At 47.6% G+C, this 19754-nt stretch overlaps 1 protein-coding gene across 1 annotated transcript; it reads right to left on the bottom strand.

Moving 5' to 3' along the window:
* Positions 1-9444: 9444 nt before the first annotated feature.
* Positions 9445-19397, bottom strand: GLRX5 (glutaredoxin 5). The gene is made up of 2 exons (XM_031454270.2): positions 19043-19397; positions 9445-10080 (listed from the first exon to the last, which is right to left on the bottom strand). The coding sequence occupies exons 1-2, from the start codon at positions 19329-19331 to the stop codon at positions 9902-9904; spliced, it is 468 nt and encodes a 155-aa protein (XP_031310130.2). The 5' UTR covers positions 19332-19397; the 3' UTR covers positions 9445-9901.
* Between the last annotated feature and the right edge of the window lie 357 nt (positions 19398-19754).

The raw sequence follows: 19754 nt of genomic DNA, 5'->3' as shown, positions 1-19754 counted from the left end.
GGCGAGTTTGTAAGAAGGTAACAAGAAATGGTCTCTCGTAGAGAAAAATGCAGGGGCTCCAGGCCCAGCCACCTGGATGTCATCTCCCTCTGTTAGGGTCCCCAAGACCCCCTCAGAAGGAATCACAGGACTCGGAAAAGCTGTTCCGTAGTTTATTGCCTTGAAAAGGGACAGATTTTTTTTTAAAGTAAAGCTAAAAGGTACACAGGACAGAGTCCAGGAGAGCACCCAGCTGCCCCTTCCCAGTGGAGCCGGGCGGACAGTATTTAATTGTCCCACACCAATGTGACATGATGTGACAGTACGTGCCAAGGGTTGCCCACCCGGGAAGATCACCCGAGCCGTGGCGTCCAGGGTTTTTAGTGGAGGCCCACCGAGGGGTGCCTACTACCTCGATACTCAGTCCTCAGCCCCCAGAGCTCAAACTGATCTCACATGGCTGGGGCCGGGGCGTGCAGAGACACCGCCATCAGGCAGGACAGGATGCTCCAGGCTCAGAGTTCTCTCCCCGGAGCTGGTCCAAGGCCAGTCCTTCCTTTGAAATGTGAGTTGGAAGCCTTCCAAGCCTGTCCTGCACACCCCCACTTGCCAAGCTCAGAAGTTCCCATTTTTACCACGCGAAGGAAGGGGCCCCCACTGTGCTGGTACGCAGGAGGCAGGAGAAGAGACCGTGCGACTGACGCCAAGTCAGCCCCAAGGTCACCTGTGGAGCCAGCAGACGCACAGGCTGCTGGTGAGCCCACCTGCCTGCGGGCCCAGGGGCCCAGTCCCGTGCCGTCCAGGCCCCTCCTGCAGCTCCCGGGCAGTCCTTATTCGTGAAGAGGCTCCTTCTTGGCACAGAACCACCCGAACAATGCTCTTCAATTCAAACTGAGCTAAATGTCTCCAAATCCTCTCCCCAGAAATGGTGGGAGGAATCCCGAGGAAGGAAGAAAAAACAAAGGTGTCACATGGGCAAGAGACGCCCCAGGTCGCAGCCCTAAGGCAGGTGGAGGGTGAGAACATCCCTTTCCTCAAAGAGCCGGCACAGAACCACACCATCCTGTGCACGAACCACAGGGCGCCTGGCCGTCTGAGAAAGGAGAGCCCAAAGCAGGTCCCTGGTGGCTCTGAGGGCTGCTGGACTCCGGGAGGCACCCCGGTGGAGCCCTGGCAGGACAGTGGATGAGGTCCAGGGATCCCGCGGCACAGGAGGGAGGGTGGGGGGTGGGACCCCTCAGCCACACACCCTGTCCCATGCCGTTCATCACACACGACTTCCTCAGCCCCTCCTAGAATGTTCTCTGACCCTGGAATGGCTGTGCTGACACCCAGGTGAGCATCCCCACTCCAGCTGAAGCCTCTGCCTGGGGATCCCCAGGGGTCCCCTCCATTCCCAGTGAGAAGTCCCTCCTGGGACCCCCTCCAGGCTCACGTCCCACTGCTCCCTGCTTCCCGCCTTCCCTCCCCCCTGCATCTGGACTTTTGCCCTCTCCACACCAATCCAGTGGGTCCTCCTCCCTCCCCGGCCTTGCTACAGGCTGCTTTCCACACCTGACATGCCGTCCCCTGCCCTGGTGGGGCCCAAGACACCGGGCAGCTGCTACGCTGTGTGGTTAATGATGACCCTGCCCTGCACAGAGCCCAATCCGAAGACCCAGAAGATCCTGGAAGAGAAAGAGACAAGTCTGTCTGGCAGGAAGCTGCTGTCCAAATCTAAGATCCCCAGCTGCCTGCTAAATGTTGATGTGCACAGGGCAGTGTGGGTCACTTCGAACAGGTGTGGGCAGGGACAGAGTACAGACCAGCCCCTGACCCTCCCCTTCTCCACCCAGCACCTGTGGCCTGTGTGTGGACACTGGGCTCCGTGTTCAGCTGCCCCCTGCACACTTTGAGCAGGGGCTCCTTCCACCGCTGTGACGGTGATGCCCTCCCTCAGGGGCACAGCCTGGGAAGCTTGCAGGCCCTGGGAGCAGATCCCGGGCACAGGGACAGGGAATTCCTGGGTACCAGTTCCCCACAGGATGGTCTCAGGGAGGAAGAGAGCAGGCGCTCCAGGTGGGCACACACCCTTGGCCCCACTGGCTCACTGTCCCAGGGGAAAGGGAGCTACTGGAGGGGTCAGAGTAGTCTCAGGGTTGGGGCCTTGGATGCAGGGTGTAGGGCTGGCTAGAGCCTCTGGCCAGAAAAGGCTATCCCTGTGTGTGCTCAAGTGCATGCGTGTGCGTGTGCATGTGTGTGTGTGTGTGTGTGTGTGTACACAAGTGCAGGGCAACTTACCAAGGACTGCCACATACTCAGGGCCAAAGTACAGATCTGGCCAGTACACTCACTGCTAGGCAGGGCATGAGACCCCACAGGGACCCCAGCCACTCAGACGGGCCCACGCCCATCACCTGCACACCGTCACCAGGGTCTGGCCCTGATGGGACTCAGGTGCAGCAAAGATGACCTAGCAAGGAGCGCCGTCTGGTGCTGGCTGGTGGCCGCCAGGATCACTGTTATCAAGACACAGCGCAAGCACCACCTCTTCAATGGCCCCAGCCCGAGATGCCCTGCTTTGCGCCTAAGGGCCCCCATGCAGATTCTGCTCTCGCTCCAGGGTTTCGTGGTGCTCAACCGTGGCCCTCACTAACTAGACTCACCAGGAGCTGCATCTTACTCAGAATTGTACCCCCATCGCTTGTCCATCCATTCAGTAAGTAAGCGTCTACCACGTGACAGGTGTGAGTCTAAGCACCTGGAACGCATCAGGGCACAAAGTGGAGACGCTGGGCCTTGCGAAGCTTCCAGTTGCTGTGACATGGCGGCACTCAGTAAATGTGATTAGATGACACGACGTGAAAGAAATGTACCAAAATTAAAACGACTGTATTTATTAGGATGATAGTATAAACTGCTTTTTTTAGGCTGAAATTGACAACATGGAAATATTCATATCTCTGACCATCAGCACCATTTCTTAGAATGCACCTGTATTTGTTTCCCGGGGCCACCATGACAAAGCAGCACAAACTTGGTGGCTTAAAACAACAGACGTGTGCTCTCTCCCAGGTCTGGAGGCTGGAAGTGCTCCCTCCGGGGGCTGGAGGGGAGGAGCGGTTCTTTGCCTCTTCCAGCTTCCGGTGTCCGCTGGGCTTCCCCGGCTTGTGGCTGCATCACCTCAGTCTCCACATCTCTCTTCACATCTTCACATCAATCACCTCCTCCTCTGCGTGTCTCCTTTTCTGTCTTGTACGTATAAGGACACTTGCCACTGGATTTAGGACTTGCCCCGATAACCCAGGACCATCACCCCATCTCAAGGTCCTTAATCACGCCTGCAAAGTCCGTTTTTCCCAATCAGGTCACATCCGTGAGTGCCAGGGGTTAGGGTGTCACGTATCTGTTTGGGGGACCACCATTCAACCCTCTACCTTACCTGTGGCCAAACCGATCTCCCCTTTAAAACTTTTAAAATAAAATAAGCTTTTTGCACAAAAATCTTTAGCACGGTATTAAACTTCGCACTGAAAACAGCCCAGCAGGTAAACAATAGGATAATAAAGCAAACTTTGGTACAAGGAGCAATTATCATGGCTATTCGAAACATTTCCCAAAGCGTCATGACCTGGGAAACGCGCATACTGTGATACCAAAAGCAGAAAAAGCAGAACAGAAAGTTTTCTTTACTGCCTGCCTTGAAGTGTGCAAAACGATGTGAAGAACAGCAAGCAGAAGGAAGTGGGCCCTATGAAAAGTATCTTTCATCCGTGAGTGGGGCTATTGGCCTATTTTTTCCTTCTTTCTAGGCCTCAGTGTTTTCTAAAGGAAAACAAATTGTTTTTGTGATCTGAACAAATTCTGAGAAAATTCTGCTTAAAAAAAGAAACGTGAAGTTAATCATGGGGATTGATCACCTGGATTTGTTTTGGCTTCCTCTCTAAACTAAAAGGAAAGTAAATGAATAAAAAAAAAAGATACAAATAGATATAAATGATAAATACTATGAAGACACGAGGACAGGGGAAAGAGAGGAGGCCAGAGGAGACAGAGAACTCCCCGAGGTTGCAGGGCGGGAAAGTGTGTGTGGCAAGGCCGAGCTGCAGGCACCACACAGGAGGGGTGGCCCAGGGCTAGAGGCAGGGGCACGAGGGGGGAAGTAAGGGTGTGAAGTAAGAGACCTGCAGGACCCCTCCTCCTCCCCCTCCACCTCACCTACTGGGGCCCCACTTCCCCACCCCGGGGACTGGGGGACAATAGAGGAGGTGGGAGGCCTGGGGTTGAAAACCAGAGTGGCCGGGGACCTGCACTCTGAAGAAAGAGCCCCTCAGCCTTCTACTCTAGCTTCTAGAAGGTAGACAGGCCCACACCCCCTGGGTGGGATGGAAGAGTCTTCTCTGGAAAAATTAAACAGCCTTAGAGAACAGACATTCAAGTACTGACATGTGAGATGTGAGAGTTCGCCAATAGAAGGTCAGCTCAGCATCCAATGTGGTACAGGGAAACCCACCCGGCAGCTGGCGCCTCCAGCCTCACCGCCCACACACACACACACACAGTGTTCCCCAGCCCCCTATTCGATCCCAACCCCCTGATGGGTCCTTTACTTCTCAAATGTGAGCCAGTAGCTAAGTCTCCAGCTGGAAAGTCTCCAGCACAAAAGAGAGGCCCAAACAGACAAACAGAGGAAACCTGGATGCCCAAGGAGAATGCAGAACTTTTTTTAAAGAATGGTTTAATAATAATAATAATAAAAAGCTATAAGTAATAGTCGCAGAGTTAAGGTATTGCATCCATGAAGGATAAAGGCAGAACAAGTGGCTAGAAAAAGGATTCATTCATACCCATTAGGAGGGCTAAAAACCAGACCAAACCCAAACAAACAAACAAACAGAAAACAAGTGCTGGCAAAGATGTGGAGACACTGGACCATCTGTGCACTGTTGGTGGGAATGTAAAATAGTGGAGCCGCTATGGAAAACAGTGACAGTTTCTCAAAAAAATTCAAACATAGATTTAATGTAAAATCCAGCAATTCCACTTCTGGGTATATACCCCAAAGAATCGAAAGCAAGGTCTCAAAGAGTCATTTTGTACACCCACGTCTACAGCAGCAGTATTCACAACTGCCGAAAGATGGAAGCAAACCAAATGTCCATCGATGGATAAATGGATAAACAAAATGTGGTGCAGACACACAAAGGAATGTTATTCAGCTTTTAAAAAAAGACTGGCACATGCTATGATGTGGATGAACCTTGAGGACCTTATGCTATGTGAAATAAATCATTCACAAAAGGACACATGTCATATAATTCCACATCTATGAGCTACCTGGAGTGGTCAGATTTATAGACAGAAAGTAGACTGCTGGTGGCCGGGGCTGGGGAGGGGAGGGGGGAACGGGGAGTTGTTTGATGGGTACAGAGTTTCAATTTTACAAGATGAAAAGCGTTCTGGAGATGGATGGTAGTGATGGTTATACAACAAAAAAGTACTTAAAAACGGTTAGCTAGTAAATTTTTATTTTTAAAGAGATTAATCAGTGAATAAGGGCTCCCAGAAATAATATTTTTAAACAGGTAGCAGAATTAAAAGTTGGAAGATCTTTGCTGCAGCATTACCTCAGAAGAGAGGTCTTCTTCCGTGATCCAATCAGAAAGGTCCCTCTCGACATCCTTATTCTGACAGAGGTCTTTTCCTTCCTAACCCACCTAACCAATGATTAATCCACTGATTTTCTCTCTCTTTCAAACTGACCGCCAATTTAGCCTAAAAATTTTATAACTGTGTGATGAATAAGGGAGAAGTTGGGTGTGGGGTGTTGGTGATGATGCAAGAGCCTTGAATCCTTTTCTAGCAAAATGGTAAAAAGATGACATAATGTCGGAAATTGATTAGCAAAGAAATAGCGATTATAAGCGTATTATTAAGAAATCTGGAGGCAAATAGAAGAAATAGCTTAAGAATGGAAACTGGTGGCCTCTGGAAAACAGGACAGCGTGTTGAAAGGTGAAAGGCAGGGGTTTGCTGACTATCATTGTATTATCAAAATAGAAATCAACTGTTTAAAAATTCCAATGCCTGGGGATCTAAAAGCCTTACTGGACCACATTGCTAACAACCAGAGGGGACAGAGGAAAAAAGTGACAAAGGAAAGGGCTGGGATGGCGGACAGAGGAGGGAGCGGGGGAAGGAGGGAAGTGAGAACTCAGGGCCCATCCCTAGGGAGGCTAACAGGTGACAACAGGTGCGAATGTGCAGAAACTGATGCCAGGGGCCCAGGGCTGGGTCTGAGGTTGTCAGAGGGGAAGCCCAGCAGAAGATGAGGGCTCCCTGGGAGAGCACTTTGCTCCCTGGCAAAAACACCCACTTCCTGCCACTTGGAAGCTCACCAAGTGAACCCCAGTGGGATCACTGGCCTGGTTGCGTGTCCACACACCTGGGGGAGCCTGGGGCACCTTCCCCTAGGCTTCATTCGTCTCTGCCCAAAGAGGCCTGCTCTGCCGTTGCCCGTCTCAGCAGGACCCTCCGTGCGGCTCTCAGACCTGCAGGGATCTACTCTCAGGAACAGGACAGGACGCAACTTCCTGCAAGTCCGTCTATGACACTCTGTGGCTGTCTTGGCACCTGGGCTTGAAACCAGCTCCTCCCCCTTCACCAGTCCTCCCCTCTCCCTCAAATTAGCTACCACAGAGTTCCTAGTCTAACTTAAAGCAATTTTTGAGATTTACTAACCAATTCTTAAGCAGAATATGAAATGCATTTTTAAAAAATAGCTATCAAATCAGCTTCTTTTTTGTGTGACCATCCACCAGTATCTATTTTTGCCTGTCAGTGATTCTCAGGAACAAACCTGGAAGCTCCCTTGCCTCTGGTTTAAATTCACTCCAACATTAACTTTGCCAACACAAAGGTCACTCCTCTGAACCCTTAGCACAATCTCTCCTGTCACAAATAACAAAGGGCCCAACTTCTCAAGACACAATTTTTCTCTAAATTATCTAAGCTCTTTAATAAATTTACAAGAATTCTCTCTCGAGCTAGCTGTTGTGGCTTTAATAATTACAGGAAAGCTTGAGGTCTCAGATTCTACCCAAGTCAATTCAATAGGGCCAATAACACGAAACCCGAGACGTCATAAACCTAACCTTCTGTTTTAAAATATCTCCAAAGCTCATAGCTTAAATGGAGTGTAATGACATTTAGGTAACTAACAGCTTGTGAGACAAAAACCACCTCAACTCACACAAAATGTTTAATTTTCTAAAATAACTTCATCTATTTCTAAAGGGTCTATTTAATAACAATACTTGGAAGTTGTGACAAAAATCCAATACATCAAATCAAATGATACAAGCCAATGTACTCCAGGGGAAAACCGTGAAGCAGACCTTGCATTTTAAACAGATGTGTGATATTGCTGTTTGTACAAGGAACTTTGGTGTCACAGTTCTAATTATCATGGCGAATTCTAATTATGCAGATCAGTAAAATTACTCAGACTGACATCAGATAGCATCTTCAATTTCCCACTTGGCAAAGACTTGTCATAATAGAAAAAAAAGTATTAATTAACTTCTGGAAAGAACATTCCCATTTCTTGCAGAGTCCGGTGATTCCTTAAACTTTTGGGCTCTCTGGTGACTGATACGATCTCACTGTGACTCCTAAGCACTGGCGTCAATTGTTCACTGGGCAGCTCTGCCCTAGTGCGAATATTCTCGTGAGGTTTCTTACATTGATGTTTCCCTGCAAGTAAGTTTCTCATCATTTTTCCGATGAACCCTAAGGGTATACAGGCAGATTTAAGGAAAAGCCAAAAGGAGCAAAACAATGGAAAAGCACCGTATGACCCACCCGACGTGAAGGCGAGGGACAATTCTGCAGACTCATGCGTGTGGGCCCACGGCCTGGTACAAATCCAGGGACAGTAAAAAGTGACTTGTTCGTGGTATTCTTTCCAAAGGACAGGTCATAACCTCGGCTTGGCCACAGCGTAGCAGCAGCACAGGGCTTCCTTCTAGTGCCTCGCTTTGATTTGTAAACAAAAGGCTTCCAACAAATGAGCTCCAACCTCCTCCGAGTCTGTGTAAGCTCTTAGAGCAGACACAAAACGTACTGATGGATGCAGCGTGCAAGTCGCGTAACACAAAACCTTTGTGACAAGAATCTGCTGTTCTTCTCCCTGAAGCCTGGAGGGCTGGGATTTACAAGGGGCAGGCCTCTCACCCGACAGGACAGTCCCGAGTGAAGCGGGGTGAGACTACAACTGGCCTCTCCTTTCTTCTGGGAACCCCGAAACCTCTCAGGGAGGGGCGGCGCTGCAAGCTACCAGCCCCAACGGGTCCACCCTTCCCTCACTAAGTCCGTCCACCATCAGTCCGTCCAGGAGGCACTCATGCAGACTAAAGAGTCACATAGAACGAGGCTCCAGAACAGCTCTGGAGGGATAAGCCATCCTTCTTTCCTTGTTGTCATTTTTGCCTTTTTCTTTAAAAAAATGTATCTTCTTCCTACCTCTGCCACTGCAAAGATGCGCTTCTAAATAGATGCTCTGTTTAAGCCATGATTCTGGGGACCCAAAGGCACACCATGCCAGTATGGGCTTTCTGCCCGTGAGCTGCCGTAAAGCTTACCTCCAGCTCCACAGCCACAGACTCAGGGTGGAGTGACAGCCTTGTTATAAAGGTACCATATACAGGAAGATCTTGGCTATGACTCCACTTATGTCCTTTTGTATAAAGGCCTCATTCTTAAGAAATAAAATACACATTAGGTCCCATTCTTTGGACGACTAACGGCTTCTCCCCATCCAGCTGCAGTGCAGCTGGCCACGCACAGGTCTTCCCCCACCTCACTTCTCACCAGTCCACCCCAGCCCTAACTGGACCATCACCACCACTCAGCATGTACAATAATTAACTTCTCCTTGAGAAATTAGAACACAGCCTGATGGCAATTTTAGGGGCAAACTAAACAGAAGATTATGAGAATCACTCTTAATTCCTAAAATCAAAAGTTCAGAGGTGATAAAAATCCTTACAGATTGCTATAGACTGAATGCCTGTGTCCCCTGAAAATTCCTGTGTTAACCCATACCCCACAAAGTGATGGTTTTAAGAGGTAGGGTCTTTGGGAGGTGATGAGGTCATGGGGGGTGAAGCCCTCATGAACAGGATTAGTGCCTTTAGCAAAGGGACCCCAAAGAGCTTCTGTAGGACACGGTGAGAACACGGCTCTCTGCGAACCTGAGGCAGGCCCTCCCTACACACCTAACCTGCCAGAGACTTGATCTTGGACTTTCAGACTCCAGAACAGTGAAAAACAAACATCTAGTGTTTTCTTTTTTTTTTTTTTTTTCCCCCTGATGGAAAAATATCTGTTGTTTCTAAGCCATTCAGTCTGCAGCATTCTGTTATAGCAGCCCACATGGGCTAAGACACAGACTCACCGCTATTCAGATTAACAACTCACACACCGTACCCCTGGGTTGGCAGTTTATTTTTAAAAAACACCCCAGTTATCCTATTTTCTTCCTTGTCCATCATTTTTCTTAACAGAACAAGTTACAAAAAACTTGAAGGGGGGATATATTATCTTTGCAGACTGATACATTTGCAGAGGACTCACAAGTGACAATGATGATTCAAAAGCTCCTATTTTTAGTCCTGAATCAGGCAAAGAGCAAAGGACAACAGAAGAAGAAACTGTGCTTACAACGATCTCCTAATACAACATTGATTATTACAGTGCAGTGGTTACAATTACGTTCACAACAGGATACTCCTTGTCCGACACGAGACACGCTAAAATCACCCGACTGCTCACAGACCGGAAGAATCAGGGCCGGCAGCTGTCTGAAGAGTGAAAACCAAAATCGTAAGGCTTTTCCGGCGCTGAGTCTCTGACGCCGGCGGCCGCCTGGCCCCGGCCGTCCTCATTTCGAGTCCTGGTCTTTCTTCTCATCTAAAAGGGCGGAGCGGATCCCCAGCTTTTTCAGTTCTTCCACCAGGTCCCCGTTCTGGTGCATCTGCAGAAGAATGTCACAGCCCCCCACAAACTCGCCGTTGAGGTACACCTGCGGGATGGTGGGCCAGTTGGAATAGTCTTTAATGCCTACGGGGAGAGAACGTTGAAGCGTCACTTAAATGGTCATTGGTCAACTTTTTAGGGCAAAATGTTCTTCATCCGCTCCTAGCAGAACCCCCCGTGTCCCTCCCCTGCTACCCATCCCTGGGGGGGCCATGTGTTTGCTACAAAGAGCAGAAGCTTCAGAGGCGGACGGACTGCTGTTTAAACCCTGACTCTTCCCAGCATAAACTATGAGGCCTCCTCCTGTTTCCACCCTCATCTCGCAAGGTTTGCATAAGAATCATGTTAAGTCCCTGACCCACAATCCACCCTGGATTAACGGCAGAGAACTCAACAGGTGAACGTAAGTCACACAAGACACACAAAACTACAGTCTCCCCGCACCTGCCAGCTGTGTTTTCAGTGAAACAAACAAAAAAGAAATGTCACAACCTCATTTCCAAACGCTCCACCACGGTAACTCACTGGCAGACGAGGCAGCCCCCAGCTAACGTTTTCGTGTCTGTTTTGGTTGGTGAAGGCCACCAGTTACAGACAAAGAACCACTGGTTTTTATCTTTAATAATTCTTTTACCCGAAGAAAAATCCCTTTCCCGTGGTTACAGACTGGAGCCCTCATCCTACTTGGATGGGCTCTGCCCGGGACAGATAATCAGGCTTAGCACAAACAGGAACTACGCTAAATGAAGGATGAGCCCGCAGCTCGGGGCGCCCACGTCCCCGGCCAGGCGCAGGGCCACAGGGCACCCCCTGCTCTAAGAGCCCACAGCAGGCGAGAAGCCAGCCCGCCTGCACGCGATGGGTCCTGTGTGCAGAGGCTCTGAGGACACGTGGAGCAGGTTCGGTGACAGTGCAGCCATGCAGTGATTCTGTTCCGGTCTGGGCCACTGGGAGGATGGTTATGAAAGAAATGTGGTTTCAGTCCTAAGTCATAAAAAATCACTCTTTTCTAAATTCCTCCTCACCATTCCACTTCCTTTCAACACGGAGGTTGAGATGAAGTGTACTTTTTTAAACACACAAGTAAACAAAATATAAAAGTCAACATTTTTTCAAGCAAAACACAATATTATACAAATTTTAATAATCAGTCAGGTGGTGGTTTTTATGTAAACAAACTAAAAATACAAAAACTTTCTTGATACCCTATCATTTATTATCAAATGAACTTTACCAAAGATGATTACTAATTTGAGTTATATCACAAATAACAGTTCCAAGATACAATGTGTTTTTCTCTTTTAAAAGTCACTGCCTGATTAAAGCAAAAAAAAAAAAAAAAAAAAAAAAAACAACTTTGCCCTAAAGGACAGCATTAAAGGCCCCAGTGAAGAACTTTATCTTTCTTCTCCAGACATACTTCACGTATGAAGAAATGGCTACAACGTTATAAAGCCCTGAAAAGCACACTTCTAAGACACTCTGGGTTTCTGTTAAAAAAACAAAAAAACCAGCTAGAAGTTTTAAGGTTACCAATAAAGGGCAAATTCCACTAACCGTCAGAATGTCTTTATAACGCAAATATCTCGGTATCCTTGAATACCCTGATGATCATTGATCATCATACTGTTTTTCATCATTCAAGTTTTTCATCATTCTGATGTTTGGTGCTACATAAAAAATCACATAGCATACAAGCTGTGTGTTTGGGATTTTTTTTTTTAAATTCTATCCTCAAACACAAAGAGTCCATCAGAACTTACTTGATGATTTTAGTTACAAATCTTTTATTTTTTTTACTTCATCATGATGGGGAGGGGAATGTTAAGAAATATTTAGAGTCAATATGAACTTCTTTTAATTCTTCTAAACTTACTTAAGTATCTTTTACATTTATGTACACAAACCCCTTATGTGTACCATATTACATCTGGGCTTTTTTTCCAATTAACAATACATCGTGTCCAAAACCCACAGAATGTACAACATCAAGCATGAACCCTAATGTAAACTGTGGACTTTGGTTGATGATAATGTGCCCATGTTGGTGGTTCATTGATTGTACCAAATATGTCACAGTGATGAGGGATGTTGACGGTAGCGGGGAGTATGTAAGTGTGAGTGGGGAGGGCTATGTGTGAACTCCATATTTTCTGTTCAATTCTGTTGTGAACCTGAAACTGCTCTAAAAGAATAAAGTCTATTTTAAAAAAATAAAAAATAAAATAAAATAAAATAATAAATTGTGCCAAGCTTATTTAAAACAGTAATATGAATATGACCCACTCTTTTGGTGAGTGCCTACAATTTTTGAGACACACCAAAAATAAAAACAAATTTGCCATCTGAGGGCCACCCAAAACCACGTTTAATCCTAAAAAGTAGAGTTTTTATTAAAATAAAATCTTTGCTGAGTAAAAGAATGATCTGCTTTCTGACCATCCTCAACACGCATCAGTCATGCGCAAGGGAGACTAACTCCTCCCAAATCTGCTGGCCAGTGACTGTCCTAATAACTCACATTTCAAGAACTCAGGGCGGAGGGGTAAATAGCTCAGTGGTAGAGTACATGCTTAGCATGCATGAGGTCCTGGGTTCAATCCCCAGCACCTCCATAAAAAAACAAGAACAAAACTAATCACCCCCCTCCAAATAAAGTAAAACAATTTAAAAATAAATGTTTTTTTTTTAAAAAGGAACTCAGAAGAACCCACCTCAGAGCATGACAGCATCATGACAGAATCCAAGGTGCCTACTGGCTGACATATTATCGAAATTAAACTCACCTGCTTCTTTAATTTTTGGACTAACAAGTATTCTGGGTCGCTGATGTCAAAGCAAAGCTTTAAGCAGGTGGGTATAGCTCGGTGGTACAGAGTGTGCCTAGCATGCACAAGGTCCTCGGCTTAACCCTCAGTACCTCCATTAAAAAAAATAAAGAATTAACACCCCCTCAAAATAAGCTTGAATATTAAAAAAAAAAAACAAAGCTTTGGCATATTTCCTAAAAACTATGCTATTTCCATGTTTTAAAAGTCTGATTACAGGTTTAAATATTTAAGGAAATACCCAGTTGCTTCCTACAGAGTGAAGTGAGAAACTGCCAATAATAAAACACCACTATTCATAGGCTTAAAACTACAACAAATTCTATCAATTCACAATTGTTCAAACATGGCTAATTTTTCTCACACTTTAAATTTTCAAAAACTGCACTATCCAGTGATAGTTCTTGCAAATATCCCGCGGAATAACTCAGCATCAGAGAGCAACTCTTAAAATTAGAAAATCATACCCAAGGATGGACTTGAATGATAATTGTATTTTATAGATGAGGAACTGGTAATTCAATTTGGGACAGAAGATGTTGACTGCAAAGTTACGTAACAGGGTGGCGCTGGGACGGGGAGTTAGGAGGCTGTCTTTCCAAATTAGCCCTACGTACACCTACTGCTCCACAGAGAAAACGTCACGTTCCAAAGTATCAAGCCTGAGTGGAGAAAATGCTCTGGAAAATTCCCTTCCAGAACTTTCAAAAGAAATGTTGGGGGACACTTGGTGGTGGGTGGGTGACGTTGGTAAGAAGAATTTAGCGAAGGCAAGGGGAAGTTTAAGAACAAAGGACAGTTTAACAGGTTCACTGCTACAGGCAACAGCGGGCCACAGACGCAAGAGGTGCCCGCGTGTCCACCCAGCGTGAACGTGCAGGGGGAACTGGGGACAGGGCTGCGAACACAAAGGGACAGGGGAACAGACTTCTGATTGGCTGTGAGTGAGGCAGGGGCTTTGGTACACGGGAGGAGAGTGGATCTACAACTCCAGTAAGATGGAGACGTGGGCTGAGACAAGTCAGCCTGAGCTGCGGTGAGACTAGCCGTTTCGCAGGGCTGTTAACTCTGCTGAGACAAACGCGTTAGGAAGGCGTGTGCTTTGTTTTTTTTTGAACGGTTGCAGGCAGACATCTGAGAGTCCAGGGATGGGGGTCGCAGGGCCTCGGCAGGCACCAGCTGGCACTGAAAAAAGGTACTTTTCAAGATTCATCACGTTTCAGAATGCTGGACTCCGCTCCTGGTTTGGACAAATAACAGTAAGAGCATCACGACTGTAGTTTTCTTTTTTTCCAAGTGGATTTTCACTACAGGAGCTTCAAAGCCCGATGCACGTTAATTCCAACTCTGCCTCTTACTAGGCTCTGCCCCTTCCCCACGTCACATCACCTCCTCCTGGAGTCACATGTTTCTCCGTCTTCCCCAACTTAGAGAACAACGTTAGGACTGCTGCAGACAATCTGAGCTGAAAGCACGGAAAACAGCAGATCCTCAAGAGAGGAAAAGTAAACGATGCTGGCAAGAGGGAACAAGGCACTGTTTTGCAGTCAGCCGACTGTGGCTTGCTAGCTTGTAAAGGCAGCCTCACTTAAACCTGTTCATCTCTTAGCCTCAGTTTCCTTTTCTGTAAAATGGGAACAACTCTCCGCCTCACACAATTTATTATGAAGGTTAAATACGATATAACTGGTGAAACGGACTGAGCTTCCCACAGCACCAGGTGCAATGCAGACACTCTCACCATGTCAGGGGCCTCTACCCCACCCTCCCAGCAATGCTTGTCTGGGAATATATGCTATGTGGAAAACAGGGAAAGAATGAAGGAAAAATACCAATTACATATGTCAGGCAGTAACAAAAATACCAGTTACTGAGCTAAGGGTTACTGAGTTTCATAGTCTAAATGTTTTACATAACTCATCTCACTTAATCAAAAATCCTACAAGATAGGTATAATTACCTCTATTTAACAGAAGAAATGAAGACTCAAAGAAGTTAAATATGTTAACCAATGTCACAGTGCTAGGTAATGGCAGAGCCAGGATTTGCATCCAGGCACCCAGGAGTCCAAGGGCCAGGTTCTTGACCACCAGAAGCAGCCTTTGGCTTGCGGCTGGCATCTGTCACTCCTGCCCATGAGCCCCACCTGCACGACACACGCATCTGTGGGCTGTTTCCCATCTTTAACTCCTATGTACACTGATGGTGTTAAGCTACAATTACTGTTTTGCAACTTACTTTTTGAGTAAGCGTATCTTTTGAGATTCAGTTGCATTAAACACATCGAGATCTAGTTCATTTTAACCACAATTTAGTTTTCCATCGTGCGACTACAGTTGGTTTGTCCAGCCTGCTCCTAAAGGACTAAGATCCGTTTTTGCCAACTTTTCATTATTACAAGGAACCCTGCAATCAACATCCTTACATACGCCTCCTAGCCTGCATGCAGGGAGATGGTCTCTCTAGACCAAGGGGTGGCAAACTATGGCCTTCGGGCCAAATCTGTTTCACTTGATTGTTTTTATAAATAAAGTTTTATTGGAACTCTGCCACACTCATTATGTATTGTCCCTGACTGCTTTACACTGTAACAGCAGAGATGAATAGTCCTAACAAGAGAGCATGAGGCCCACGAAGCCTAAAGTATTAACTCTCTGGCCCTTTGAGAAGGAAGCTTGCCCATCCCTGCTGTAGACTAAATGCCCAGGAGTAAAACGGCTGGGTCTTCATCTCTGTTCACCCCCAACTAGACCAGCTACCGACAGACAGTCACTCCTCCCAAGCACAGGTACCAGTTCTACTCCCATATGCAGCACAGGCCACGCCCACCGCGCAGACACAGGCGCACACTTGTTATCCAGCTTTCGATGCTTACCGCCGTCATGGATGTTTTACTATTGCCTTAAATGCCTTGATACTGGAAAGGCTGAGCATATTTTCAAATGCTTAATAAACATTCAATGATAGGTAATGGTTATTCACTCAACAGATACTGCTTCCCATCCAAGGAACATAACAGTGATCTAAGTAGGCAGAAATTCAAGAGTGTTCATAATATTTTTAAGAGCATGTAATAGAGTTTCTGATAAAATGAAGCACTGATTTATTCATTAAAACACTCACTGAAAGCTTGCTTTGCTTAAGCAATATACACAGTGTTCAGGAAGTCACAGAAGACGTGTTCCCTGCTCTCAGGAGGGCAAAATGCTATATATAGATATGCGTGATCTCAACTCTGCTTAAAACAAAATAAAACAAAACAAAAAACAAAAACCTGTTAGAAACTAGATCCGAATGTTCATTTGGTTTATGGTTTGTATGAAATTACAGGTGATTTTCATTTTCTTTATATTTTCAGTGTTTTCAAGTTGCTGCAATGAGCACGTGTTACTTTTGCAACTGAAAATAAAAGGTTATTCTTGATGAAGACCAGGAGCAGGATATGCTGATATCCTTCCATCCGGACTCTGTCCCTTTGTGGGATTTGAAAAAGAAAAAGAAAAAGAAAGAAAGAAAGAAAGAAAAAGGAAAAAAAGCTCAAGGACAGCCAAAATGCAAAGACTCCTCACAGTCACCTTTGTTCCTTGGGTCTTGGGTCTCAGGTTGAGACCTCTGTGCATCACATCCCCTGGATCCAGCACCCAGAATAAGGAGATAGTGTCTGGGGTCTTCCTCCGACGTGGGCCCTTTGTACAGCTCAGCCTTCCTGGGCACAGGAAGACAGGAAAGGCCAAGTTTGCAGGAACCCCTCTCCTGTTACAAGCTGTGACCTTGGGGCTAGGAAGGTGCACAGACAGATCTTTAGCTGGCAAAAGCACGCGCCAGCTACCCTGTCAGTCTCTCTTGGTGAACTCAAAGGTGGAGAGAGCAAAAAGATGAAGAGCCTTCACGTTTTAAAGCCGAACCCTGGCTGAACTAAGCCCTCAGTGGTGACAGGCTTGCACCATCCCGCCCCAGTCTGGAGGTTAATACTTACGCTAATGTTTACTTTTCTCAGCAATAAAAGATGTGTTATGCTCAACATACATGCAAAACATTTATTAAATAACGATCTGATGAAACTCAATGGTCAAGAAATTCAAGGGGTAAATTCCCATGGCTGTTATTTGAACACTGAAGAACGCAAGATTGGAAGCCAGACATTTAAGTGCTCTCAGTAAACATTCTTATTCCTGCTCCTACTTTCCATTTACTGACCATATTCCAGCATATCCCATGTCTGGTTGTATGAAACAGGAGAAGTGAAATTCACAAGCCAAAGGCTCTCAAAACTTTACATTAAACAAGATATCAGCAACGCAACTTTTTTTTCTTTTTCTTTCTTTCTTTTTTTTTTTTTTTTACTAACGGCCATACTGGCAATCGGCAAGGGGCCAGAGGCAAGGTCCCAGCAGGAAGATTGCACAGTAGTTTCCCCTATCTTATCTTTCAGGCAGAGAAGTGGCGGCTGGACGAAGACTGCAGATCACCCTGTCTGGGGAGCCGGTGACTGGCAGCATTCCAGTAGACCAGGAAGGCCGAGGGATGGCGAGCATAACACATTGGTAATATGATATAGATCTGATCATGCTGAGCTGACACCTCCACTCCTACTCGTTTCCACCCACCAAAACCAAGATTTTTCTGAGGATTAGATAATGTTGAAAAGAATACTTTTGAAACCATGAAGTACTACTAATAAAATAGTGACCATTGAATGGGTGCCTTCTGTGTGCCAGATAAGATGACAGGCGCTTTCTAAAGTTCTACACAAAAACTTTGCCAAAGGGGGTTGAGTATAGCTCAATGGTAGAGCACATGCTTAGCAAGCACGAGGTCTTGGGTTCAATCCCTGGTACCTCCATAAAAAAACACAGAAATAAATAAACCAATTAAAAAACAAAAACAAAAACAAAAAATTTTGCCAAGTGTGGTTTCATTATCCTCATATCACCAGAAAGGAAAATGCAGTTTTGTGACTTGCTTCAGGGTGCACAGCTGATTGGCCGCAGAAGGATTCTAACCCAAAGCCTTTCCGTGACACCAACCTGTCTCATCAATGTCAGAATGACTGTGATTAACAACTTCAAATGTAGAATAACGAAATTTAGAATTCTAAATAGAATAGCGTAGAACTTGGTGCCTTTAAACTCTTTATAGAACACTAACTGAACAGCAGGAGACTTGGGGAGATGCCAGGGACTCAGTTATAGTGGGACTCTAACTGGAACACCAGCCTTTAGGGGTACAGATACAGCCTCCCCATTTCTCCACCAACCCCATCATCCCTAGCCAAGAAGCAGACCCATGTGTTCTGGCCTCTTCCTCCTCCCCCACTCAGATAAAAGAAGAATGCAGGTGAGGTTCTCAGCAAGGTGCTCAGCAGAAAAGATGCTAATTAACTGTCAGGGCCCTCATCCCCACCCCACCCCCTACTCCCTAGGGAAATGTCACAGATTTCCCCCACCCCCACCCCACTGCATCTGCCCAGACCCTGACTGGCTCTTGGCTTCTGGAGCTCCAAGCTTGAGTTACTAGGGCCCAGGAGTCATTCCTTGTCCCTCTCCCCACAAGCCTCTCCAAGCCTTAGTTAGCCCCCATGAACTTCTCCCATCCTTGTGTATCTAAAAACAAATTTCATAACTTTTTTTTCCCCAAGCCAACAGATTCCAACTGAGACCATCTAAGTGCTGTGTCAACCCCCTCCTTGTAGCAACAATAGAGAACGGTTCCAGACACCCCGAGCCTTGAGGTTCTACAGGCCAGCCCTCTGACCCACTAGCCTCAGACAAGGGCAACCTCGGCCCTCCCCCCACGATCAACTGCACCAGCTCCTTGTCCATGAAACAAGCCACCCCCAACAGTGTCCCCGAAGTGCCCACCTTCTAGTAGCTCTTCCTATATCGCTTTCTGCCCGACTTCCCCAGCCCTGCAGAGAGGGGAGTCAGGCTGCTGACCACTCTCCTTGGATTCAACCTAAAACAACTCGTCCCGAAATGCCTATTTCAGGTCAGAGTACGTACCGGTGAACCGCTAGGACTTACCCCACTGCCCAAGTCGGCTCAGAGCCCCAGATTCTCAAGAGTCAGTTCGAGTTAGTCAGGCCCCCACCCCCAGGACCTCTAACGCAGCGTGGGAGCCCGTGCTCCAAACCCGCTCCAACCCTCGGCCGGACCTTAAGCGACAGACCGTCTGCCCCGCAGAACCGCCTCGGCCGGTCGCCGCCCGCCAGCTCTGACCTTGCCGGAGCTGGGGGTCGTCCAGCACGTTGTAGGCCGCGTAGTCGCGGACGCCGTGCAGCCGCAGGATCTGCACGACGGCGTTGCTGAAGCCGCACTGGGGCTGCTCCGGCGTCCCCTTGAGGAAGACCACCACCTTGTCCTTCTTCACCAGCGCGTCCAGGTGCTCGGCCGAGCCGCTGCCGCCCGAGCTCGCCGCCCGCACGCCCGGGCCCCGCAGGCCGCCGCCGCCCGCGCCGCGCCCCCAGCGGAGCAGAGCCGCCGCCGCCCGGCCCAGGGTTCCGCTCATCCCCGCACGCTTGCCGGAGCCCTTGACGGCCCGGGACCCGGGCTAGCCAGCCTGAGCCTTCCCCCGGCCCGGCCCGCGGCGGCCGGGCCCGCCCTCCGGAAGCCCTCATTGGGCCGGCTCCGAGCAGCTCTCCATGATTGGATAACGCTGGCCCGCAATTACTCGATTCTACCAATCATGTTACTCGTCCGGCTCGGACAAGTTGGAGGCGGCCCTTATGCCTAAGTGGCATTCTACCGCCTTACCATTGGCCGTCGGCAACCACTTTGCCAGTTGATTGGAGGGAGTTGATGTCCATCAGGGTCACGTTCCGAGGCAAGGAGAGTCAAAACCTGGGGCAAGACGACTTCCCTCCGGAGAGTAGACGGGCCTGCTGGGATACTCCAGGATGACTGGGACAGGCGCTGGGCGGGGTTTCGCCGT

The sequence above is a fragment of the Camelus dromedarius genome, chromosome 5, assembly GCF_036321535.1.
Source record: "Camelus dromedarius isolate mCamDro1 chromosome 5, mCamDro1.pat, whole genome shotgun sequence".
NCBI lineage: Eukaryota > Metazoa > Chordata > Mammalia > Artiodactyla > Camelidae > Camelus > Camelus dromedarius.
The sequence above is the reverse complement of the archived record's forward strand: the minus strand, read 5'-3'. Positions and strand labels throughout refer to the sequence as shown.